The sequence below is a fragment of the Budorcas taxicolor genome, chromosome 13 (genome assembly GCF_023091745.1).
Source record: "Budorcas taxicolor isolate Tak-1 chromosome 13, Takin1.1, whole genome shotgun sequence".
NCBI lineage: Eukaryota > Metazoa > Chordata > Mammalia > Artiodactyla > Bovidae > Budorcas > Budorcas taxicolor.
In genome coordinates, this window is record NC_068922.1 from 21054247 (window position 1) to 21080212 (window position 25966).

The window sequence follows — 25966 nt, forward strand, 5'->3', positions numbered from 1 at the left end:
ATAATATTAGGTTAGGACTGAAGAAAAGGAATCCACTAATAGTAGTTTCCCTTTTTGTTGTTGTTGTTCACTCACTCAGTCATGTCTGGTTCTCTGTGACCCCATGGACTGAAGCACGCCAGGCTTCCCTGTCCTTCACCATCTCAGAATTTGCTCAAATTCATGTCTGTTGATTCGATGATGCCACCCAACCATCTCATCCTCTGTTGTTCCCTTCTTCTGCCTTCCCTCTTTCCCAGCATCAGGGTCTTTTACAGTGAGTCGGCTCTTTGCATCAGGTAGCCAAAGAATTGGAGCTTCAGCTTCAGCATCAGTCCTTCCAATGAATATTCAGGGTTGATTTCCTTTAGGATTAACTGGTTTGATCTCCTTGCTGTCCATGACAGCGATTGTATAAAGTTTTAACAAGTCCTATTAAAATAGACAAGAACTATTTCCTGAAATAATAAAAAATAGGTTACAATAAATAGTGAGTACCCCCCACAGCCTGTATTACATCTCAATTCTTTTCTAAGTAAGCATGATGGTTTCTTGAGTATCCTGTTAGCCAAGTTTCAATTTAGGAGAGATGACAAAGTTGGAGGTGGGATGAGATGGGTAATTGTAATTACCTTCAGGTAGATAGTATTGCACTTGGAATGTGCAGAAATGGCTCTGAAGGTCAGTATACAAAAGGGCCTGTGAACAGGACTGAAATCTGTATAGACTACCTCAGGTGCTAATGAACACCCAAAGTTCTCTGTTGGCGAGAGTGATTCTCACATACAATTTTAAGATCTTAAAAGGAGGGTGTTCAGTGAATTTCAGATCTTTTGTCATGGACAAGGAACTCAAGCACTGCTCCATGAAGATTGCTGATTCATTTGTTCCTTGAGAGGTTAGTTAAAATTAGGCCAGTGAGTAAAAAACAAACAAACAAAATCCCAGCAATTCAGTTCTTATAACTACAGTAAATAGAAACAAACCTCACTCACTGTAACTCTTCTCTTTCTAGTAAGATGGAAGATGAAACTTTTTCCTTAGAGACATCTTAATTTGTTTCCCTCAAAGTGAAATAGATTATTCTGTGGTGAAATATGTATGGCAGACTTAGATCATTTAGCCCACAAAGTATACTACTTTTAATTAGGAGGATTTTATATGAGTAATGAACTTTCCATTTCACCCTGAACATACCATCCTACATACATCTTAGTTATTTGTCACCTGCTATAATGTAAAGGAAAAATAATTTTTAACAAATAATCATTGGTTGACATTTAAGGCAATGTACCAAAGCCTAACTTTATTATGATGGTGCACTTCTTTCTTAGTTCTGAGCACTAAATCATCACGCATGATTGAATTTTGCTTACCTGCATCTTCTCCCATACGTAAGCATTTTCTGTGTGGGCTGCTCTTCAGAATAAGACTTACTTATTCATAAGATATGAGTAAAATGAAACAACACCAGTGAGATAGACAAAACACACAGAAGCCTCTCCAGAGTCACTCTGAATTACCACTTGGCTCCCTTTCAATTTTTGGCATCAGATTTCCTCTTAGGGTATATAGCTTCCATCAGAAGGGCAAAGCATTGCTGAAAACAACCCAAACTAAGTACTGCTAATTTGCACATATAATAATAAAGGAAAAAAGTAAAGAAAATGATACGGGGGGGCGGGGGGGGAGGCAGGGACTTGTTTCTTCTTTGAAAAGCAGGAAACACCCGTTTTTCTACTGTGAAAGGGGGCGGGAAACACTCCAGCCTAAGGAAGAGATGCTCTTGAAATGGCTCCTGCTAGGTCCTCATGATTTTAGGTATAAATGTGACATGGAGCTGCACTGAATGTTTTATTTCTTCAGGGATTCATGAAGTAGTGAGGTCACCAAGGATATAGAGGAAAAAAAAAATCAATGTTAATGAAATGACAATCAGATTTTGATAGGAAGATTAGTTTTTCAACTTAATGTTAAATAGATAAGTATCTCAGGTCCTCAGCTTTGGGTGTAAGGTTACCCAGAACTTAAAAACGATTGGCTGGGCAGAAGTAAAAGAACCAGGTTTTGTAAATAAGGTGAGGAGGGACAATCAACTGGTTGGAAGAAAACTCAGGAGAGAGCAACGAGCATAAAAAATTGTGTGTGCATAACATTTGCAAAATAGCAAGTTGAGTATGGGGTTGAGGACAACACGGCACACTTTTTGTTTCTCTTCTGCTCACCAGCCAAGTAACCATGAGAGGTATTCTTTGGGCATCAAATTGGAAGAGTAGTTTAATTATCTGGCTCCACTTCCAGTGGGTATTGAGACAAAATTAAGGTGGTTATGGATGGCACCCATGAATTTTTCAGAGCATGGGAAAGACTAACAGGACCGTTCGCACTTGTGCCACTGAGGCGACTTCTCCAATTGATTTGGAATGCCTTCTCTCCTCTTCCTTCCCTCTCCTCTCTTTAAGAAGCATAAAGTCATGTACGTCGTGCTAGGCACTGTTCTCAACTCTTTAATTATTCCCTATTAACGCATTTAATCCAATGCAACCACCTTTTAAGGGTATAACTACAATTCTCCCCATTTGACGGATGGGGAACTGAGACTCTAAGGAAAACAAAGCCATTTAGCTAATCAGTAGGGGAGGTGGAATCCTAACTCAGTCTGGTTCTAGAATTTTAACCGATGTGCCGCTTCCCTTTCTTTCTTTGTAAAGCTTTACCCCAATTAAAATAAAGTTAACTATTCAAAACAAGACGTAGACTATTGAGAGGGCTGGAAAGGGTTAACGCTGAAGCACTTCCGCGAGCTGAAAAAACAAAAACAAACGAGCTAGCGAAAGCCAGTTAAAGCCCCCGTAGGAAATTCTGTGGGCCTCCTGTTTCTTTAAACTCTCGCTTTCGCTCCCGCTGACAGTTTATAACAAAGCCGCCGTGGCGGGTCCGAGCCGCCGCGCGCTGCCCCGGCCCCGCGGGTCTGGGGTCCGAAAGGGCTTCGCTGGGTCAGTAACCGAATTGGCTTGAGTTTGCTTCCTCCGCACCCCCCACCTCCGCCGCACACGCCCTCCCAGGAATGGCGAGCTGTAATTAACCCTTTAGCGCCCAGGAAGACCCCGTCGGCGGCGAGTGGCCCCCGGGTCGGCTGCTGGGCCGCAGAAGCCCCGCAGACGGGCGCGAGGGCCGCCCAGAGCCAGGTGGGTGCGGGCGCTGCTGGCTCGCCGCCGGTGGGGGCGAGCCGAGCGCGGGGATGGCGCCCGAGCGGCGCCGAGGTGCCGTCCGGCATGCCCCTCCTCGTTCGCCTTTCTCGCCTCCTCTCCCGGAGCTCCTGGCCGCCGAGCTGCCAGGGGCACGCCAGGCTGGAGTTGCCCTCTCACTCCCCCTTGCTTTCCTCCCCGGGTTTAATCTCTCGGTGACTCCTCTGCCAGCCCCGAGGAAAGTGCAGCCATTGGACAGGTCGGTGCTAGCTGCCGGTTTCGGGGAGGAAGGTGGGAGACGCCGGGAGGAGCGAGGGGGAGGGAAGAGGGAGGCGGGAGGAGGGTGCAGCGGCGGATCTAGCAAATTGCGAGCCGCCTTCCCTCCCCAAAGTGTGGAGCAGGAGCGCGGGGGAGCACGGCGGCATCGGCGGCGCCTCCTCCGCCACCAAACTCCGGGGCTCGGGGCCACCTCCTCCTTCGCCAGGAGGATCCCTGTCCCAATAGGTTTCAGCCTGACTTTTTCCTCTCGGTTTCTCCCCCCCACCCCCCGTTTCCCAATACATTTTTCTGCCTTCGGACCTCAGACTGCTGCAGCCTGAGCCTTCCCAAGGCTCAGTTCTTAGGGGTTTCTCATCCCTCCCGCTGCGGGCGAGGACGCGCGTCCTGCGTCGGGCGAAGAAAAGAAGAAAAACTTGTCGGAGGGCTTTCGCCAGCCCGCTGTTAACCCCCTTCCCGCAAACCTAAGCCTCCTTGGGGGGGCCATCCCAAGACGGGAAAGTTCCTTCCGAGCCAACAGCCCTCTTGGATTTGGAGGAGGCACCCGCGCCGGCTGTGGAATTAGATCTGTTTTGAACCCAGTGGAGCGCATCGCTGGGTCTCGGAAGTCACCGTTTGCGGGCACCGGGGTGGCGCTGCCTGTGCGGAACAGAGAGTTTGCCAGCCCCAGCTGCAAGTGGCCTCTCGTCTCCGCAGTTGTTGTTCTGTGTCTGGGGTGAGGACTGCGAGTGTTGTGGCAAGTTGTGAAGGGAGACCTGGAGGTCCGGAGAGGACTGCGCTCCGCTTGCACTCCCTTCTTCCTCGTTCAGACTCCTGGGTGTGCAATCCCAGAGAAATTTACAAAGGCCTCTGCGTCCCTCCGAGACCGGTCCGCAGCATTCAGCCCCGTTGTCCCCATTCCCAACGGGAGCCCCGGAGCAGCACAGGGCGCCGGGGAAGGACTGGCGGGGAGCGGGAGATCGCGGCGGCGGCATGGCGAGGTTCCGGAGGGCCGACCTGGCTGCTGCAGGAGTTGTGTTACTTTGCCACTTTTTAATGGACCGGCTTCAGTTCGCTGAAGGGAAGCCTGGAAATCAAGTCAATGGTAAGATGCACTTTCGCTTGTTGCTTTCCTGCCCAGTCGAAGACCTCTCTGGTACCCAGTTCTCCACCCACCTCCACTCCATCTATCTGCCCTTGGTAAAGTTATTGCAATTGCATTTCAAGTAAACTTGAGCTTCTCAGATGAGCAGAAGGTTGGCTGGATGAGTAGGGTAGTAGGGACTGAGGGTTTTTCTTAAGGATTTACCACTTGCGGTAAGCAGGGGATGGTACTGTCTTCCCCCGAGGCGTCCTGAGAGGGCTCGGGTGTTAGAGCAAACCTTCCCGCGGATACCTCCCCAGGACGCATCCTGGTCTGCGTCCTCCCGGGCTCCTCCTCCTTCCCTCCTCTTTGCCTCCTGCCGAGATAAACTAAGGGGGTGCATTGTGGCGGATGTGGTGGCAGCCGGGGATTGCAGCGCTCCCCTCTGCTGGAGAAAATTCCCTGTGGCCGCACCTTCCTCCCGCAGGCGGTCCCAACCTCTGCTCGCTCTTGCTATCTGGGGCTGAGCCGGCGCTGGAAGTGGGGCGGGGTGGGTGCGGCGGGACACCGGGGAGGAGAGGAGGTGGCAGAGGTGGGGTGGACGCGCCTCTGGAGACCAACCACCCGCCCCATTGTCCTCCGCCGGCCGGCTTCGCGGACAGGCCTGAACGTGCAGGGGTTCCTGCGAGTGGCCTGGCTCTGCCCCCGCGCGGAGCCTGGGAGCTCCGCACAGCCCAGAGGCGGCGCCCGCTGCTCCGGCGGCTGCGCCAGCCAGGTGCCCGTCCAGCCCAGGACCGCGCCCCCGGGGTCGAGCGCTGAGCGGGCGATGCAGCCCTCGGCCGGGGGCCCGCCGGCTTCTCCCGGACAGGTTCTGCGGAGCGGAAGGTCCAGCTGCCTTCCGGGACCCTGTCCACCGTGAACCGAGTATCTGCTCCCCATTTCGCCCCGCCCCCGGCCCCCCCACCCCAGAAATGCATAGACTTTGAGAGTAGGTGAATGAGGAAAAAACTCTTGAGAAATAAACGCTAGCTGGTTAGAATAATCAAGGTTTTGTTTTGTTCTTTTAATTCCGAGGAGGGGAAATAAGTGATTCCTCGGAAAGTATTCTGGCGTCCACAAATGTCATACTTGCAATTCGCAGAGGGAAGGCTAGGGAGAGCACCTGGGGATTCCAGGTGAGGTGAATCTAGAAGGAGGTCCTTAAATGAAATTTTACCAACCTCAGACAGCCCGAAACACTGTCTGCTCCTGCTGAAAATATTACAGAGAAAACCGATTCTGACTGTGCTCCGGTTTATCATCAGAGGGGTGTGTATTGGGGATGGGAGTGGGCAGCAAGATACCACTTTTAAAGCTGTGAATAAAACGCAAATTTTCTGGATGTCGGTTTGTTCTGCATAGAAGGACATAGGTTGTTCTTGACAAGGTGTTATTTATATCAATACATCATACCTTCTGTTTATTTCTCTGATACATTTCATTGGTAAAAAAAATAAAACTGTTACTCGTCTGGGAAACAGCACATTTATTTTAAAAAGGGCAACAGTAATTTTAATGGGTATATTCATGAAAAAAAATAAATGCTTAAAGAAAGCAATTTATTATATCCCAAAGGAGATTAGAGAGGTGGGTGTGCCAGAATGCATCCTAAGTTGTTTATTTGAAAACTTCTTTGGCACTGAAAGTAAATAATGCATTTACAGTAAAAAAAAAAAAAGTCAACAAATGTTTATTTTTTCCTGACCTTTTTCCATTAATAATATATTACTAAGGAAAGAATAATATATATATGTAAGTTTACTAAGTTCTCAAATTGAGGGTAAAATCCTTTCCACTCTAAAATTGGTCATATAATTAAAAGCTTTTACTTCGGGGATTATAAAATACATATATTGCTCAACATAAATCTGCAGGTGTTGTAAATGAATATTTCTGTTGGAAAACTACTCTAGAAGCCCATATATTTATAGGCTTGAGTAAAAAGGAATAGTTTAAATTTCTTGGCAATTTTTTTAAAGATATATTACAAACTGAAGTAGCTTCTTTCCCAGATATCAATCTCCATTACTTTCATGAAATCATCTTGGAATTAAATAGTTAGCATACTGTAAAATATAAAGTGTAGCAATGAAATGGAAGAAAAAAATAATTTCCTTTGTAAAATAGTCTAGCTAAAAGTTCAAAACAAGAAATTTTTAAAAAGTTCAACAGTCTTGGAATTTGGCATGTAGCAATCAGGATTTTTAATACAGACATTTTGACACGGGGGGAGAAACCTGATTTCATAACAGAAACATTTTTATTATGCATTACTTTAGAAATGCTGCAGTTGACTTTGTTGCCACCAGAGGGCACAGAAACTGCTAATTTCCTTCCCATTCTTTCCCAAACCTTGGACTAATGATCCTCAATATTTTGTTTTTCCTATGTACAATATTTGTTGATATTTCAACTTGACATTTAAAAATGAATGGCAACTTAATGAGAGTTTATTTCCCATTTTTCATTAAAATTAAATATTCATTTAACATTTATATAGTACTTCCTACATGTAGACTTATACTTTGAATACATTCTTGTGGTATAATAAGTAATGGAAAACCCCGAATGCTCTCTTCTTCATCACTGTTGGCAATTATTACCACATTATTGTGGAATTCCCAAGAATATATTTGAAAACATCTCTCTTATGATTAAAAGTTTGTTATTGTATAGTGAACTTTTTAAAAGATTGAATGTGCTTTTCAGTTCAGTTCAGTCGCACAGTCGTGTCCGACTGTTTGCGACCCCATGAATCGCAGCTTGCCAGGCCTCTCTGTCCATCACCAACTCCCGGAGTTCACTCAGACTTGCATCCATTGAGTCAGTGATGCCATCCAGCCATCTCATCCTCTGTCGTCCCGTCCCCTTCTCCTCCTGCCCCCAATCCCTCCCAGTATCAGAGTCTTTTCCAATGAGTTAACTCTTCACATGAGGGGGCCAAAGTACTGGAGTTTCAGCTTTAGCATCATTCCTTCCAAAGAAATCCCAGGGCTGATCTCCTTCAGAATGGACTGGTTGTATTGATACTTATATCTGAAAAGTATTTGCTCATACTAAATAGTACGCCTCAACCAATATTTAGAGAAAAATAAGCCTAGAATAATGTTAAATTTTATAAGTCTCAAATCCTTTCTGTATTGTCATACATTCATCTTTATATCCTGAACTGATTGTAAAAGTTTAGTAACAATGTCAAAGGAGATAGATGCATTAATCTTAACTCAAAAGTTTAAATCAGGAAAAAAGGCCTAAAAATATGTAGTTATATTTTGGCCTCATTATTGCTCTTAAACATGATTTAATGCAGCAAATGCATTCATTACCACTAGAGAGAGAGCAATGATAATTTAGGACCCCAAGGAATTTTCACTTTTTAAACTTTCTAATATTGTTGTAGAGACAAGTAGTTTATTTTTAGCAGATCATTTATATTTAGTTGTTTCTCTAGTTGGATGTTTTTCTATTATTTTCTGCTTTCATTAGAGTTGAAAAACTTAATTTGAAATACCACTAATTTGTGGAGTTTGCTATGAGAGCATTTCTGTTGAGATGTACTGTCACTATATATAGACATATCTGGGGCAAAAGATTATGACAGAGGGTTAATTCAAGTGAATATTCTCTATAAAATGGGCATGTGTCAGATTATTAGAAAATTTTTAAAAATATTTTTTTATCAATGACTCCAGATTGCATATAAAACATTTTTAAAATATAGAATGTGAGAGTCTTTTTTCTTTAAAGGATAGATAGAATTTGAAGCCTGAGGCTGGGTAAGTTTGGAATGAGACATAACTAATCTTGAATATTCAGTTCGGAAGTAAGGTTTGAAATTCATGGATATTTGCACAGAGATTCAGAATCATTACAATTAGAACCATTTATGCACTTCTTAAGTTTGATCTTTAGAAAGAGGTTCTTATCAAGGAGAATGTGCTTGAGTAAAACTTAGGAGTGAAATATACTAATTCACTCCCCACAGATTTCTTGTCTGTGAGAATCAGATACTTTCATGCAGAGATGTCGATACTGTGGATTCTTTTCAATAGTTTTGGTCTCATTTTTTGCTTCCTAAAATGTGTCTTCCCTTCTAGAAACAGTATGTTCATAGAGATGAATGAATTGATCAACCATGATTATGAGATTTAAAGTCTTAGGTCAGTTTCCCACTACATGAATCCCAGCCTCTGAATGAAGCCAGTCAGTACAGAGGAAAGCAGAGCCACATGATGGAGAAGCTTGAGTCCTGTTGACAGTGTTTGTGGCCCTGGATCCAGCCATGCCTGAAGCTATTATATCCCCTGGACTTTTCAGTTATATGAGCCAATAACTACCTTTCTTTGATTAAAAAACAAAAAAACAAAACAAAAAACAGGCTCTTCAGATGGCCATTACCAGTCAGATGGAAATAATACACAATAGGCCTCAGAACAATAGTTTAAAATGAGAGAAGAGAATCCAAAGGTCTGTCATAACGGCCTTAAACCTTCTGTTAATAGAACTTTCAGAAAGTTCATCGCACTATTCTGCTACACTTCTGAGTTCTGACTTTATTTTCTCTCATGTACTTAATCTAATACCTTAAAGTACAGTGTATACTCTGTGTATGTATGTATATATGTGTGTATATATGTGTGTGTATACATGATATGTGTATATAGTGGTGGTGCTCTATTTTTAGTGGCGATGAACACTATTAAATAAGTTCAGTTCTTTTTGAAATTACTTTTCAACTGATTTGTGCTTAGGCCTCATTCCATGAACTTACACTGAACGTGGCTTTCAAAACGGTCTCCCAAAACTCATTACTGGATTTCCCAGGTGGTGGAGTAGTGAAGATTCCACCTGCCAATGAAGGAGACACAGGAGAGGCAGGTTCGATCCCTGGTGAGGAAGATCACTTAGGGTAGGAAATGGCAACTTCCTCCAGTATTCTTGCCTGGAAAATTCCATGGACAGAGGAGCTTGGCAGGCTGCAGTCCATGGAGTCACAAAGAGCTGGACACAACTAAGCGCAAAACTGGTCATGGTAGCTGTTACTGGGGAAGGTGGTTGGGGGTGTGGTGCAATGCTTTGCACAGTAATTGTTCCTCAAGTAAGAGATGGAGGGAGGGAGGGAGGGAAAGAAAGATACTGTGCCTTAACAATGATACAGTTGTTATGAACTGGTTCGTTTGTATCTTTTGGACATTATGAATAGCGACCAGAAATATTACTTTAAAAAAAACAAGGTTTTTTGAAAGCTCAGAGCACAGTTTGTGGCCCGAGTCCAACAAGTATACGAATCTTCTGGGGTGCATTTCTTGTACTGGTTTACCTAGGTCTTCATCTTGTCTTCCCCTACTTTCATTTAGCTGTGTCCAGCTTTTCTCACTTAAAATCTTGTATTAGTTTTAGAGAGGGGAAATAAGTAAATAAAAAGCAATCACCCTAATACATAAGGTTGTATATTACAAAGTTGCTTTTCTGCTTTCTTTTAATCTAATTTCAGTCCTTTGCCTTTATTCTGAGCACGTATTTCATGAAGCTTCATGAAGCTCTGATTATCTCTTTCCAGTATCCCACTCTGAGAAATCTTTCTTCTTCCCTGAGGTTTACACAGGAGGTCTTCTCTCACTATCCCCCAGACTATGATTCTGTTCAGCTGAGGAAGTTGCTGCAGAATGACAGACTAAGAAATACAGACAGTACTGTAGTGATGCTTTTTCTAGGACACTTTTGCCCACTATTTATTGTGTCATGTCTTGCCTGGCCTAAAGAATTCTATTGGAGGAAAGAAGAGAATACAAAGTATTCTACATTGGATTGTAACCAGACTTTGAACTCATTGCATGTTTTTTCCATGTTTCTCTTTTGCCCTCTTTAATTAAAAAGGTGATAAGATATGGATTGATGGCACAGATTTGGGTATTTAAATAGAATTAGAGGTCTTGTCAGGAGCCTGTTTGCAATTAGGATAGCCTGTTAAGGATTGTAGATCTGAACACAGGGTCAGAAACTGTGTGACCTTCTTTAAAACACAGACTTGCAATCCCTTCCTCCAGAGGCCATCCAAACACATCTGAGCACTAGTAACTCGCCTCTCCCCTCCAAATTAAAATCAGCTGTCCTCCCTGCTTCAGGCATTACAGTAGACAGTGGCCTGTGATTTTGTCAAGAGAGGGTCAAGAAGGCAGGGATGCAAAATGACTTCCATTTTACTTTTCTGGAATCTTATGGTTTTTCCTGTGGTTATGTATGGATGTGAGAGTTGGACTGTGAAGAAGGCTGAGCGCCGAAGAATTGATGCTTTTGAACTGTGGTGTTGGAGAAGACTCTTGAGAGTCCCTTCGACTGCAAGGAGATCCAACCAGTCCATTCTGAAGGAGATCAGCCCTGGGATTTCTTTGGAAGCAATGATGCTAAAGCTGAAACTCCAGTACTTTGGCCACCTCATGCGAAGAGTTGACTCATTGGAAAGGACTTTGATGCTGGGAGGGATTGGGAGCAGGAGGAGAAGGGGACGACAGAGGATGAGATGGCTGGATGGCATCACTGACTCGATGGACGCGAATCTGAGTGAACTCCGGGAGTTGGTGATGAACATGGAGTCCTGGCGTGCTGTGATTCATGGGGTCACAAAGAGTCGGACACGACTGAGCAACTGAACTGAACTGATGACTTAGTTCCTCTCTTTCCCCCACCTATTATTTTTCACTCATTAATTGGAAATTTTCCCTTGAATACGTATTGTTCAAGGTGTGATCCTCTAGGTAAGGTGCTTATCTGACTGTGGCTATAGGACTATAGAGAGCCTGATTGGAATTTGCCCTGTGGGTAAACTGCATGAGAATCAGAATGTTTAAAAGTCAAGTTTGTACAGAGTCCTTGGAGTGTTCAGTGATAGGAGAAGTCTACATAAAGCCAATAAATTCTCTCTAAGCTTGCTGCTTGGTAAGTACACCCTGGTTTATTTAGATCAGGCTCATGTGTTCTTTGGTGCAGTTGGAATATGGAACATTCAATGTGCAGTGATGATTTTTAGATAGTAGTAATATCCTCCTGTGTTTATATGTATCTGTTTGTAGCAGTAGCTCCCAACTTTTTCTCTCTGAAATCGTAATTTGGACATCCTATTAAATATTTATTTCCCTAAACCCTGAAAGGGAAGTAAGCTAGGTGGAATGTATTATTTTACTATGTGAAATTCATAAACAATGATGATGTTCAAGATGTGAAGTAGTCCTGTAGGTGCATTTAAAGCACAGCTCTTTCTGAGTCTGTGTACATACAGTGCATACGTATTTGCATAATTCTCTCCAAGATACAGCTTAGACAGCAGCTACTACTGACCCAATGAACCTGATTATTCAGTTGGTATATTTTTGTTTGTTTGGTTAAAAGAACCTATTGACCTTACTGCAGATGTAGCAGTATCTGACTTCTTTTGCATGCACCCGCCCCTTTTCCATGTTATCCATTTCCTTCAATACATTCGAAAGGGTCTATGAAGAAATTACATCAGTGTAATCTACATTGCAAAATAGTCCTGAAAAAGTGTACAGGAATTAATTTTTGCTGTACTAACTCATATTTTCAATGCTTATGGGTTCTTGATATTTAAAGGAATCCTGTCCTGAACTTTTGATTAAAAAAAAAAAAACACCTCAATTATTTTGTTAGACCATAGTTTTGTGTTTAAAATTAGCTATAGGGCACTAAATCCATACTTCTTTGAAATATTATATCATCTGATGTTAGCTGTCTTATTGACTTTAATTGAAGTATGATTGATTGATATTAGGTAGTTTAATTATGACTTTTAGTATTTCTATATTTCCTGGGAATATACACCTATAATTACTTTTTCCTTTTAATGGTAAGGGTAACAGTAAGGGTAACTTAGCCCTTTTAGTAGACAGTCAACTTGTTTTTATATCACTAATTTCTAATTTACATATTTCAAAACTATTTTCATTTCAATTATTTACCATTTTCTGTATTCCAAGAAACAAGAACTAAAAGGCATATTGCTATGTATTTGCATCTTTGGTTCTTGTTTGTTTGCAGTAGGGATAGAGTCATTGAGTTTATTGTCATGCAACAAAAGTTTAAAGAATATTTTAACACCTATTTGAAAACTCTGAATGCCCTATAAAAGTAAAATTGACTTGTAAGGTTTAAAAAAAAGCCATTTCACATTTTAGTTTGAAAATGTTCTTGCTACATTATAAAGGTATTGCTCAATGTTTTATTTTCATATGTTGACATAACATCATAGGGTATTGTATATCTTGCATAGTATATATTTTTATCTGTTTAGATTTATAATTTGAATTTTTAAATTGTATGTAGTTTTCTAAATGCTTATTTATTTTATTCAACTTAAATGGATTTTATGAAAGCTTTAGATTGAAGTATATGTAATAATATTTCCTATATCAAAACATTGTAGTGACATTTGTAAATATGGCAGGAACTGTAAAATTTTTATATGTTATGAAACAATTTTGATTGAGGCTGAATTTTATATAAATGTATCACATGTAATTGTGTTGGTCCTAACTTTCCCAGTTGAGTTATCCCCCAATCGATTTATATAGTCTTCCAGTTATTTTTCTCTAAGGGGTGTATCCAATCTTCCATCAACAAAAAATCAGTACTTTTCTTAAAATGGAACAGTGGTATGGCATGTTTTATTTCTGTTTTATTGAGACGCAATCGATATATAACACAGTGTAGGTTTAAGGTGCATGTGCGTACTGAGTCATGTCCGACTCTGTGCGACCCCATGGACTCTTGCCCACCGGGCTCCTCTCTCCATGGGATTTCCCAGGCACTAATACCAGAGCGGATTGCCATTTTCTTCTCCAGTGGATCTTCCTGACCCAGGGATAGAACCCAGGTTTAAGGCAGACAGCAAATGATTTGACATCCATACATCAAGAAATGATTACCACAATAAGCTGAATGAACATCCATCATCTCATATAGGTACAAAATAAAAGACAAAGGAAAAATTTTTTTGCCTTGTGATGAGAATTCAAGATTTACTCTCTTAAGAGCTTTGATATATAATGTATAGTAATGTTAATTACATTTATCATGTTGTGTATTACATTCCTAGTACTTATCTTATAACTGGAAGTTTGTACCTTTTAACTGCCTTTGTCACCATACAAAGATGTTATGTTATCAGTTCTCTTCAGTTGCTCAGTCGTGTCTGACTCTTTGTGACCCCATAAACCGCAGCACACCAGGCCTCCGTGTCCAACACCAACTCCTGGAGTTTATTCAAACTCATGTCCATTGAGTCGGTGATGCCATCCAACCATCTCATCCTCTGTCGTCCCCTTCTCCTCCTTCCCTCAATCTTTTCCAGCATCAGGGTCTTTTCCAATGAGTCATCTGTTCACATCAGGTGGCCAAAGTATTGGAGCTTCAACTTCAATATCAGTCCTTCCAAGGAACACTCAGGACTGATCTCCTTTAGGATGGACAGGTTGGATCTCCTTGCAATCCAAGGCACAAGTCTTCTCCAACACCACAGTTCAAAAGCATCAAATCTTTGGTGCTTAGCTTTCTTTATAGTCCAACTCTCACATCCATACATGACTATTGGAAAAACCATAGCTTTGACGGACCTTTGTTGGCAAAGTAATGTCTCTGCTTTTTAATATGCTGTCTAGGTTGGTCATAACTTTCCTTCCAAGGAATACGCGTCTTTTAATCTCATGACTGCAGTCTTGGAGCCCCCAAAAATAAAGTCAGCTGCTGTGTCTGCTGTTTCCCCATCTATTTCCCATGAAGTGATGGGACCAGATGCCATGATCTTCGTTTTCTGAATGTTGAGCTTTATGCTAACTTTTTCACTATCCTCTTTCACTTTCATCAAGAGGCCCTTTAGTCCTTCTTCACTTTCTGCCATAAGGGTGGTGTCATCTGCATATCTGAGGTTATTGATATTTCTCCCAGCAATCTTGATTCCAGCTTGTGCTTCATCCAGCCCAGCATTTCTCGTGAGGTACTCTGTATATAAGTTAAATAAGCAGAGTGACAATATATAGCCTTGACATCCTCCTGTCCCAACTTGAAACCAGTCTGTTGTTCCATGTCCAGTTCTAACTGTTGCTTCCTGACCTGCATACAGATTTCTCAAGAGGCAGGTCAGGTGGTCTGGTATTCCCATCTCTTTCAGAATTTTCCACAGTTTATTGTGATCCACACAGTCAAAGGCTTTGGCATAGTCATTGACTGCATTCCCCAAGCTGTACATTTCATCCCTGTTACTCATTTTATTAACTGCAAGTTTGTACCTCTTAATTCCCCTGGCCTGTCAGTGCTGTTTTGAACACTGGTTCTGTGTATAGCCTTACATACATCTCCTCATGTTCATATGTAGGACTTCTATTTAGAGGTAGAATTCATGGGTTACTGGGGTTGTGAATGTTCTACCATAAAAGGTAAAACCTGGGACAAACCCTGATAGACTTTCCAAAGGTCTGTTCCAAAGATAATAATGCTTCAAAGATAAAGGTGCATGGTACCCTGAAGATTATCCCTGTGCAGATACCACACTCTTAATTACTTTAGCTTTTAACAAGTCTTTGTTTGGTGGGGCAAAGCTGTCCTCCTTGTTCTTGATCTTCAGGAGCATCTTGGCTATCCTAAAGGCTTTTTGGACTTCCCAGGTGGCTCAGTGGTAAAAAATCTACCTGCATGTTCAATCCCTGGGTCAGGAAGATCCCCTGGAGAAGGAAATGTCAACCCATTCCAGTATTGTTGCCTGGGAAATCCCACGGACAGAAGAGCCTGACAGGCTGCAGTCTTTGGGGTTACAAAGAGTTAGACACAACTTAGTGACTAAATAACAACAAAGGAAGGCTCTTTGCTTTTTCATATCTATTTTAGAGTAAACTTTCAGATTTCTTTAAAAACTCTGTTGAAGTTTTGATGGAAATCACTTTATATCTTAGGGTCATTTGGTAAAGATTTCAATTTCAAAACAACTTGGAAACGATGTAATTTATTTTCTACAACAGCTAAACCCACAACAATTACCACTGTGCTTCATAACAAATTGTTAATAGTAGCTATTTGGCAAGTGACCTTTTTTAGTTGAAACAATGTCCTTAGATTGAATGTTAGTGCTATTTTCCTGATCACATCATGATACTAGACATAAATCTAATTGCTTCTTGGGAAATAGCAGGGGGAAACCATAGGTTGATTAAAATGAACAATTCAACTAAAGAAAAAAATGTTAATTCCTAACTTTTTAGGAACTACCACCAATGAGAGGTGGCTGTCAGGCACATAATACATGGAAATGACGTTTTTACAGTGTCATTTTAGTAACCTATCTCTTGATTAGCATAGCAGTTCCAAGCAAGACTTTAAATTTGCTGATTTGTAAGCATCATTTCTGATGAGAATGGTAAAGTCCTCTAGATTTAGGATTTACATTGAAAGAGAGTACACTTTATAAATTGCTTCCATTTAAAGATAGTAAATTTGTGATTTTATTTAGACTGTAAGACAATAAATTAAAGGTTTATAATTTGCTTAATTTGAAAATCCTAATTGCACCTCCTTCTCAGCCCAGTTTATGTCTGGCCATTGCTCTGAACCCTGCCTGCTGATCTGGATATTTTTTAATAGGGAGTAAATGGACAGGCTGGGCAGGCTGTTTTATTTCTTTGTTATTTAGCCTTCATTATCTTTTTAACATCTGTTGTTCATTTCAGATATTTTTAAAAACATGATTCAACATCATTTGCGGATGATAGTCTCATTGTCTACACATTGCAAAACAGCTTTACACAGGAAGCCAGATTTGTGCAATCTTAGTTTTGGTCAAGCTGTTTTTAGAAGAGCGGTTTGTAAAATAGGCACAACCAATGAGACACTGATTTTTTACAAACCAAGCACTGATGTTTGACTTGAGACTGCCTTTCCGTATCCCCAGTTCCCTTATCCTAGCCCTGGCAGGCACCATCCTTTCTAGCCTTGTTCATTTCAGTAATGCCCCACTTTCCCTCCAACATCATCCTGCTGGAATCCCTTCTTCATTCCACAGCTGGAAAGATCTTTCTGAAATGCGAACCTGTGTCACCCTTCTGCTGAAAATGCCTTCAAGTCTTCCTCAGGCTCTCACTCTAGAGGTCAGAGGCCTCGATTACCTGATCCTGGTTTACTTCTTTAGGTTCAAGTTCATCACTTCCTTCCTCCTGCTCTACCAGGTTTCCCACACTTTCTTTCCCCATGAAGCTACATATGCCGTTCCCTCTCTTTGAAGCATCCTTTCCTTCTCTTCCTGTCTATTGGTCTTTCAGGTCCCAGCTTCATCTTGATTTTCAGCATCAATGACTCATTCCTCAGGGTTTCTCTGCCAGCTCCAAGACTGAGTTGAGTCCCTCACCAAAGTGTATTCCGCACACCCTCATGGTGTCACTTATCATCAGTGGAGTAACAGGCCGTGCCTGCACTTGACTGTGAGCTGCCCAAGGTGAGAGGCTGTTTGTGACTGATCACCACTCCCTCACCAGCTCCAAGCACAGGAAGCCCCACTGAACATTTATAGAATGAAGGGGTCTTGTTATGTCTTCTACTTTGTGTGATAGTACTATTAATGGGTGCTTAGTCACTCAGTCGTGCCCAACTCTTTGTGACCCCATCAACCACAGCATGCCAGGCTCCTCTGTCCTTGGGGATTCTCTGAGCAAGAATATGGGAGTGGGTTGCCATGCCCTCCTTCAGGGGATCTTCCTAACCCAGGGATCGAACTCAGGTCTCCCACATTGCAGACGGATTCTTTACTGTCTGAGTCTATTCATTTGTTTAGATTTACCACTCAGACAAAGGGTTTTGTTTGTAGCTTATTTCTACATATTTCTTTGGGCAGAATTTCTCACTCATAATTTCTTTCACATGACACCTTGGATTTAAATACCCATGATTACAATCTGTAGACAAACCAGAGATTGACATCAGAGTAAAGGAATTTATCATATATGTTTGTGAAGAACTGACAATTCATTCACAAATGATGGTTTAAGAATGATCAAGTCACTCAGTAAGCTAAGAAGAATAGAGAAAGCGACACTTTAGTGATTTACATTCCAACAATTTGAATTGTCTGGTAAAATGGTAAAATTGGTTCATTTGTTTCTCTTGAGAGAATGCCATGGTTAAAAAGCATAGATGGATAAACAGTGAATGAAATAGAAATTAGATAATGAACCATGAAATCTGCATGAAGAGCTTTCCAGGTATTTCAAAGCTAAAGATGCAAACTGGAAAATGTGCTCTAAGATGATATACTTACAAGAGTTCCAGATACAAATCATTGGGCAACTTATTAGACATTTTTTCAACAAGATCCTAAAAGATTTCTTAATGCTTCATACATCTTAGCTTTTGCTAGGCCATCAATCTGTACCCAGAATGGGACCTCACTGATGTGAGTTAAAATCTCTCCAAGGTTTTCAGTGTGATTCACTTGCTGAAGTTTTGGTCAGCATGCTTCATGATGTATTCAACTTGTATTTGTTATTCTACAAGCATATTTTTTTCACCGTATCTTTCTATTTATTGCTTTTCTAGAAACATCCTCCAAAGTCCTTCTGATATATCACACTAATTTTATGGAGTGAACATCTGATATGTGTCTCTTACTCCCTTCTTCTTGTAACAGTACCTTCTCATTATTTGGGGATGTTCCGTCTTGGAAACAGCATGTCACCACCATTTAGGAAGGTCATCTTGGTGACTCTGTGTTGTTCACTTGGGTCTTTGTCATTTTGTTTGCTTCCCCAGATAGTTCAGCATATGTCCCAAAGGTGGATACTCATAATAACCTTTCATCTTGGACTTCAGGCCTATTAGTCCTTGCGTAAATGTTACATGCATATGCTGGAAGAGAGAGTCTTTTTTATAAAAGTTATTTTGGGGGTTGTTGCATTGGGAAAAGATACATCTAAAGCCGTCTATAGATAGACTTCCTGACAGGCTTCCTTGGTGGCTCAGATGGTAAAGAATCCTCCTGCAATGCAGGAGATAAGGGTTTGATGGCTGGGTCAGGAAGATCCTCTGGAGAAGGGAAAGGCTAACCACTCTGGTATTCTTGTCTAGAGAATTTCATGGACAGAGGAGACTGGTGGGCTATGGCAAAGAGTTGGACACGACTGATCCCTCTGACTATAAGTCATAAGTCAGGAAATTTCAGTTTTTACTTGAGATGTATTGCTTGCATCTGAGTCTTGGTAAATACATCAAAGTTTTCAGTTATATTGTTATTTGAGTAATTACTTGATTGAGGACTGTTTCTCCCACTAGACTGTAAACTCCATGAGAGTAGGAACCACACTTGTTTTCTGTTTTTTTTGTTTTGTTTTTTAGCACGTTTCATAGTGTTTGGAATATAGAAAGTACTTGATAAATATTTGTTAAATGGAAGTTTCGAATAAGTTCAATTGGGAAATATTCTCTCAGTGATTTGTAAAATAATTCAGTGCTCAGACATCAGGTGAGATTTATCAGATGAGTTCAAAGTTGCAGCTGCAATCGATTTTTCCCTGTTGGTTTTCTTAAGTAATTCTTTGTCCCTTTCTCATTCTAGAAATTAAGTTCTCTTACCTGAGTCTTATTTTTCTAATCTTTCTTCACGTTTAATTTGGTGTTTTCCTTTTACTTTCCCTGCAATTCCTATTATTTTATTTTTCTTATGGGTCTAGACATATATTCCCAGCAGTAGAAAGAAGAAGATCTGAACTCTTCAATGGATGATACATCATGGCTTTTCTTAGGCCATTAATCTGTACCCAGGATTAAGAGGCAAACAAACATGAAGCAGAAAATAGTTGATCCATAGCCAGTGCTTATTCATTTTATTTGCTTAATTCTTTTTTATTGGGATTTTCCAGACCATTAAAAAAATCTAAAAAGAAAACAAAAATAGTAAGATTACATGCTAACATAGCACCCAACACATAGTAACTTCTCAGTTTAAACTTGGTTGACTTACATATTAAATAAAGACCCACAAAAGCCTGTTGCACTTCTAATTTTAAAATTCATTGACTCATTCCTCTATTTATTCACTCATTCAATAAGTAATCAATTAAAAAAAAAGAAATGGAGGAATAAATCGATGCCTTTTTAAAAAGTGAAATAGGCTCTTGTAGGTTAATTGGAAACCTAGCTGTTCTATCTCACATACGTAAGATATAAGTAAGTAACTTATATGTAAGTTGAGGTCTGCCATATGCTACACATATACGTGTGATGAGTGCTTAAAATATATGACATTTTCATGGTATGGTTGAAATCCACTTAAAAGTTCTGTTCACCCAGTTTTCATATATTAGTTCAGCCGTTCCTCCAATGGGATAATTTTAGTTGTGTCAGGCGAGTGTATTCCCCTCGGTTCTGTCTCGTCACAAGAAAGATTTGGAGTGACGGACATTAAAGCCCTCGGCGTGTCACAGCTCTTGGGTCTTGGACAGACTGTGTTATAGCTCTCAGGTCTCGAACAGACCGTGTTATAGCTCTCAGACAAATCAGTGTTACAGCTCCGTGTTACAGCTCTATTTTATTTAGATAATAGCAGGAAAAGCCATCCTCGAGGCATGAGGGCATGTCAACTCAAAGACGTGAGAAGAGCGCCCCAGCGCGGGAGAGAGGGGAGAGAGAGACCTCCGGCCCTTTGGCCCCTCTTTTTATATGTCTTCCTCCCCCTGGGCTTGCCCCATGTGAATTGGGCTAGCCAGGATTGCTGTTTGTTCTGCCTGAGGTCCTCACTCCGGTCCTCGGACCTTCCTTTGTTGTGTTTTTGCAGGCTTTTCTCTTCCTTGTCTTTTAGCCACCACCATCCTGGACTCCTGTTTCCTATTCTAACTACCCAACAGTTGGAAGATGTGTTTGTTTAATCAATTTAATTTCATATTTTATTGTCTTGGATAAATAAAAACTAGTTTCTATTCTTAAGAAATATGACCCACAGGGAAACACAAGCACAGGCATAGTATGAATCTCATAGAAGAACCATGTCCAGGGTTTGGCAGGGGTGGGGTTGGGAGAAGGCCTTTTGGGAAGACAGCATTTGATTGCTGTATGGTTGTTAAAGGAAGTTTCTGATGCCAGACCGCCTTGGCTCACAATTTACCAGTTGAGTGACCATGAGCAAAAATGTTAACTCCTGGAGCCTCCATTTCTTCATCTGTAATGTGGGAACAAAATTACGTATCTGTGCTGCACATTTCTGTTCTCTGCAGGTTTGGTGAGGTTGCCATAGAAATATTAATATAAGAAAGTGTGGAAGCAGTAAGTGAAGGGAAAAACTAAACAAGAGGGAAAAAGTAGGGCAGAACCAAGGAAGGAGTGCTCCACAGAATGGTGAGCCAACTGAAAAGGCTTTCAGTGATAATTTAAGATATTAACTACCGTGGTATCCATTTCAGACTGTCTGAGATTAAACCATCATCTTTGGGGTAGTAATAACCACAGGCAGTGGTACTGTTGCAGGTGCAAGAAGAATTAAGGCCCGTGAGTGCTTTTGATGGCCACGTGGGCATCAGATGGCATGCAGGGGCCCCGCCAACAGGCTCCGACTTGCATGACAAGGTCCCAGCATCAAAACACTGCTCATTTTCAGAATCCCCGCCCTCACTCAGCCATAGCCTAGGGCAAGCTTTGGATCTGAAGAACATTATTCCAATAAAATGTACATTAAAAGAACACTCAAATAATTTATTTTTAACAGACTCATGTTGTGTAAAATGAGAGGAAGCTCCCAGAAACAGTTTTCTTTTTTTGGCCTGCGTTGAGGACACAAAATAAAATTCTGCTGCATCATCGGCTTTGAAGGAAGAAAAGAATTCTTTGACCTTATTATTAATAACATACTTGCTTCTGGGGTAAATAAACTGCCGTATAAGATTACACAACTCCCTTGGGTGATCAGGTAACTTTGTTGGATTTTATTGTGATGTTCTGTGTATAAAGAGATCCAAAATGCTACATGTGTCTTAGTGAATTTATCAGAAAAGTTAAGCAGTATATATGTAAGAGCCTGACAGCTATCCTGAGATTTCATCAGTTAATGGAAGATGAGAAATGTCAAAATAAGAAATGGATAAAAACTCTTTACACATCTGGAGTTCTCTGAGCAGTTCCTATTTAGCATTTTTCCTGCAGAACTACAGAAGGCCTTCGGTCCTTTAGTTAGACCAGCCCTATGTACATAGGTGGAAGAGGTGAATACACTTATGGCTCTATTTGAGAGCCATAGAAAAGCTTCCAGCTTCTGTCACCTACACTACTGTGTCTGTGGCTGCTAACTTCAGAGAGTGGTGTTTTGTGTTGAGGTAATGTGTTGTAGAAAATGTCAGTATTAAAAGGAGAAGCAATAGTCATCCACAGCCTTTCTGTTTGAAACCTTGCAAAACAGGTATGGTAAAGAGATAGCATCCAGGTTCAAACAGACTGGGCAGGCAGGCCCCTTGTTAGACCAAGAACAGGAAGAAGTCACTAAGAGCATGTGTGGGCATGTGCATGCTGATGTGAAGTGTGTGTGTGTGTGTGTGTCTGTGTGTGTGTGTGTGTGAAGGTGTATGGAACAGGAATGCCAGGAACAGGCAGAGGAACAGGAATGCCAGAGTTGAGGGGCTGATAGAGAATTGCTCCAGAGAGCTGGGTGGGCTTGGAGGACCAAACCCGTATGTGATGTCTCCGTGTGTGGCACTGTAAGGTATAGTGCCTAGGGTCCCATTTTAATATATGACTACTATTACATTGTTTGCTCATATAATCAAAAGTAATAACTTCTCAATATATCCAAATTATCCAATTGGATTAGCCCATTAACTGGAAGAAATTGGCTTAATTATATGATGATCAGTATGAACAGGAATCGTTCCATCCATCTCACATAGCCGCATATATGTGTTTTACATTATCAATTACATCGAAATTAATAGGCCATTAAGTTGGTGTTGATGAAGTTTATTTCTCAGAATTATTTATTCATTCAACAAACATTTGTTAGCTATAATCTAGGTGCCAAGTATTGTGTTGTAAAGAGAGAAAAAATATAGCCCCTGCCAGGCAGAGGTTACAGGGCAGTATTAGAAATAGGAAGGTAAAGAGATAATTCTAAGAAAATGGGTGAGAGGAAGAGAGGGGACCCCATGATTTTCTGATCAAGCACTGTGGATTAGAAAAAAAACACACAATTTAGGTTAAAGGGTCAAGGGAGACTTCCTTGAGGAACTATTTCAGTCTTGATTAGAAGCAAGAGTAAGATTTAGGAGCGTGGAGAAGATGGAAATATGTTCCCAACACAGAGAATGGCCTGGAGCCAGGAAACAGCAGGCTTTTTGCTGCTGCTGCTGCTAAGTCACTTCAGTCGTGTCCAACTCTGTGCAACCCCATAGATGGCAGCCCACCAGGCTCCCCCATCCCTGGGATTCTCCAGGCAAGAACACTGGAGTTGGGTTGCCGTTTCCTTCCCCAATGCATGAAAGTGAAAAGTGAAAGGGAAGTGGCTCAGTCGTGTCCGACTCTCAGCGACCCCATGGACTGCAGCCCACCAGGCTCCTCCATCCATGGGATTTTCCAGGCAAGAGTGCTGGAGTGGGGTGCCATCACAGGCTCTTTGGCAACTGCCATTACCTGTGGGGAGAGACAGTTGAAAGACCAAGAAAGGTCTCCTCTGTCATAGAAAGGTGTTGAATTCTTGCCTGCAGGTGACAGCTGGCCATTGACAGATTTTTGTCAGCTGAGAGATAAACTCGGATGGCCCTCTCAGAAAACTAGTATTGGTATGGAAGGGGCAGACCTGGATACAGACCAGATTTAGAAATGATTGAATTAATAAAGATGTAAGGTGACGAAGACTTCCAATAACAGGAGAGTGTCTAAGCCAGTTCTCAGATTCTCCAGGTGCTTTTGGGAAGGGACAGATGCGTTCAGCTTTAGACATGTGGAGTACTGAGATGGTAAAGGGACATTCCTGGGGAGATAGATGCCAACTCTACCAGGTGGTGGTCTTGGATGAGATTGAGATGTGGAATCATCAACGTATAAGTGATAGTGAAAACCAGCGAAGAAGCATGACAAGATGGAGAAGAGCAGAGGGTCAAGGTCAGAGTCCTAGAGAAGTGGTTTGGGAAGGCTGTATGGAGGAGGGTGCTCAGGAGGGAGAAGGAGGAGGAATTACCTGAAGAGGGAAGCCAACCTGGCTGAGTTAAAGCAGGTCATTAGAACTGGCAAGGAGTGGCATCTGGGAATTCAGTCAGAATTTAGCTTGGGTGGATGAAGGAGAGGTCCACTTTTGCCAGATTTCATAAGTGATAAAAGTAAGAGAAGTTAGTGATCTGGCTGAAACTACAATCTTTAGAGAAAATAAAAGGATGTCTGGGAAAGAACTGAAGGGGAGGAAGTACTTACTGTCAAGAGAGGGTTTTGCCAGGATGGGAAATTTGAACTTGTTTACAGGGCTTACCAGGTGACTCAGAGGTAAAGAATCTGCCTGCCAAGGCAGGAGATGCAGGAGGTGTGGGTTTGATCCCTGGGTCGGGAAGATCCCCTAGAGGAGGAAAGGACAACCCACGCTAGAATTCTTGCTTGGAAAATCCCATGGACAGAGGAGCCTGGTGGACTACAGCCCATGGGGTCACAAAGGGTTGGACACCACTGAACACACATACACATAGGTATGTGGAAGCAGGCAATAGATAGCTGGGCAGATTGAGAATATAAATATAATAAACTATACAAATATAATATTTTATAAATATAATAAACTATGTTGTTTCTGAAAGAATGATCACAGCTCTCCCAAAATGCAGCTTGACTCATGGAATCCTTTATTATGTTACATGTAAGAAAATTGCTGGGACATCTAATAAAAATTTAATTAAGGCTGGATAGTATCACATTTGTGGACCCTGAAGTCATCAAATCCATGAAAACTGAGAAATAAAGTCTGTTGGAAAGAGAATTTCACCTTAAGAAGTAGCAGCAAGAAGAACGAATGTTTCATATATTTTATCAGTTTCATTTATTTTATCAGTTTAGCCTGGGCTGCAAAATGTTTGTAACATGATAAATAAACTATATGAGAGAAAAGGGCATTTAAAATATAACTTATTTAGGTTTTGTGCATTTTTTTTTTAAGCCAGCATCACACCCTGAAGGAAATGGAAGTAATGACTTCATTGTTCTTTTATCAACAGGGACCAGTATTAAAATAATAAACTATGAAAAAGGAGTTGTTTTACCTGCTGTAGTTCATTTTTTATGGCTGTTTATGGATGAATATTGATAGTGATTAAAATAGTGCCCAGCACATAGTACATACTCAGGAAATAATTGTGAACTATGTGTTTTCTAACCTTTATTTGTATATAAGCAATCAAGGAAATAAGACCAAAATACTTTTTCATAAAAACTTTGGGTCTCTCTCCTGCTGCTGCTAAGACACTTCAGTCGTGTCCGACTCTGCAACCCCATAGATGGCAGCTCACCAGGTTCCCCTGTCCCTGGGATTCTCCAGGCAAGAACACGGAGTGGGCTGCCATTTCCTGCTCCAATGCATGAAAGTGAAAAGTGAAAGTGAAGTCGCTCAGTCGTGTCCGACTCAGCGACCCCATGGACTGCAGTCTACCAGGCTCCTCCGCCCATGGGATTTTCCAGGCAAGAGTACTGGAGTGGGGTGCCATTGCCTTCTCTGTGGGTCTCTCTTCTAGGAAACAGTAAACTCTTATAAAAGAGGTGTTTATTTTCTTCCAATATTGCCTTCAAGGTGAGTTGGAGTTTTATCAACACTTGTTTTATAAAATTGTTAGAAAACGTTAAAAGGACTGATTGTTATCATCTGCAACATGCTACCCAGCAAGACATTCCTGACCAGCTTGAAGTTAAGAAAAAAATAATCAGCCTTAATTAAAGGCTGATTAAAAACAGGAGCAAAAGTTAAGAGCAATAAAACCCTCTTAGCTGTAGATTGCATGCTCAGGCACTCAGTCGTGTCCGACTCTTTGTGACCCCATGGACTGTCGCCCACCAGGCTCCTCTGTCCATGGAATTTCCCAGGCAAGAATACTGGAGTGGGTTACCATTTCCTCCCTCTTCCCAACCCAGGGATGGAACCGCATCTCCTGCTTGGCAGGTGTATTCTTTACCACCACAGCACCTGGGAAAGATTGTAAATTTGTTTCTCTTTGTAATTGGAACATTGCTCCATGCCTTCAGAGAGAGAGAGAGAGTGTGTGTGTGTGTGTTTGGGGTTGGGAGTGGGGTTGAGGGAGGGGGTTGGGAAGTGATGAGTGAGGAAGAAAGTAAAAGATGAAAAATGACATGGCCTTCGGTTGGATTCTGATAATCTAATGGTATTTCTGGATATATACATAAAGTCCCTTAGTTTGTGCTTTCTTAG

The 25966-nt window shown here is 41.5% G+C and overlaps 1 protein-coding gene across 3 annotated transcripts in view; it reads left to right on the plus strand.

Moving 5' to 3' along the window:
- Positions 1–3604: 3604 nt before the first annotated feature.
- The window catches only part of PLXDC2 (plexin domain containing 2), a 449542-nt gene continuing 427180 nt past the window's right edge, over positions 3605–25966 (plus strand). For all 3 annotated transcript variants that reach the window (XM_052650669.1, XM_052650668.1, XM_052650670.1), the window contains exon 1: positions 3605–4527. In XM_052650669.1, coding sequence (XP_052506629.1) covers positions 4416–4527 — 112 coding nt within the window. In that variant the 5' untranslated portion in view covers positions 3605–4415. The remainder of the gene's footprint in view (positions 4528–25966) is intronic.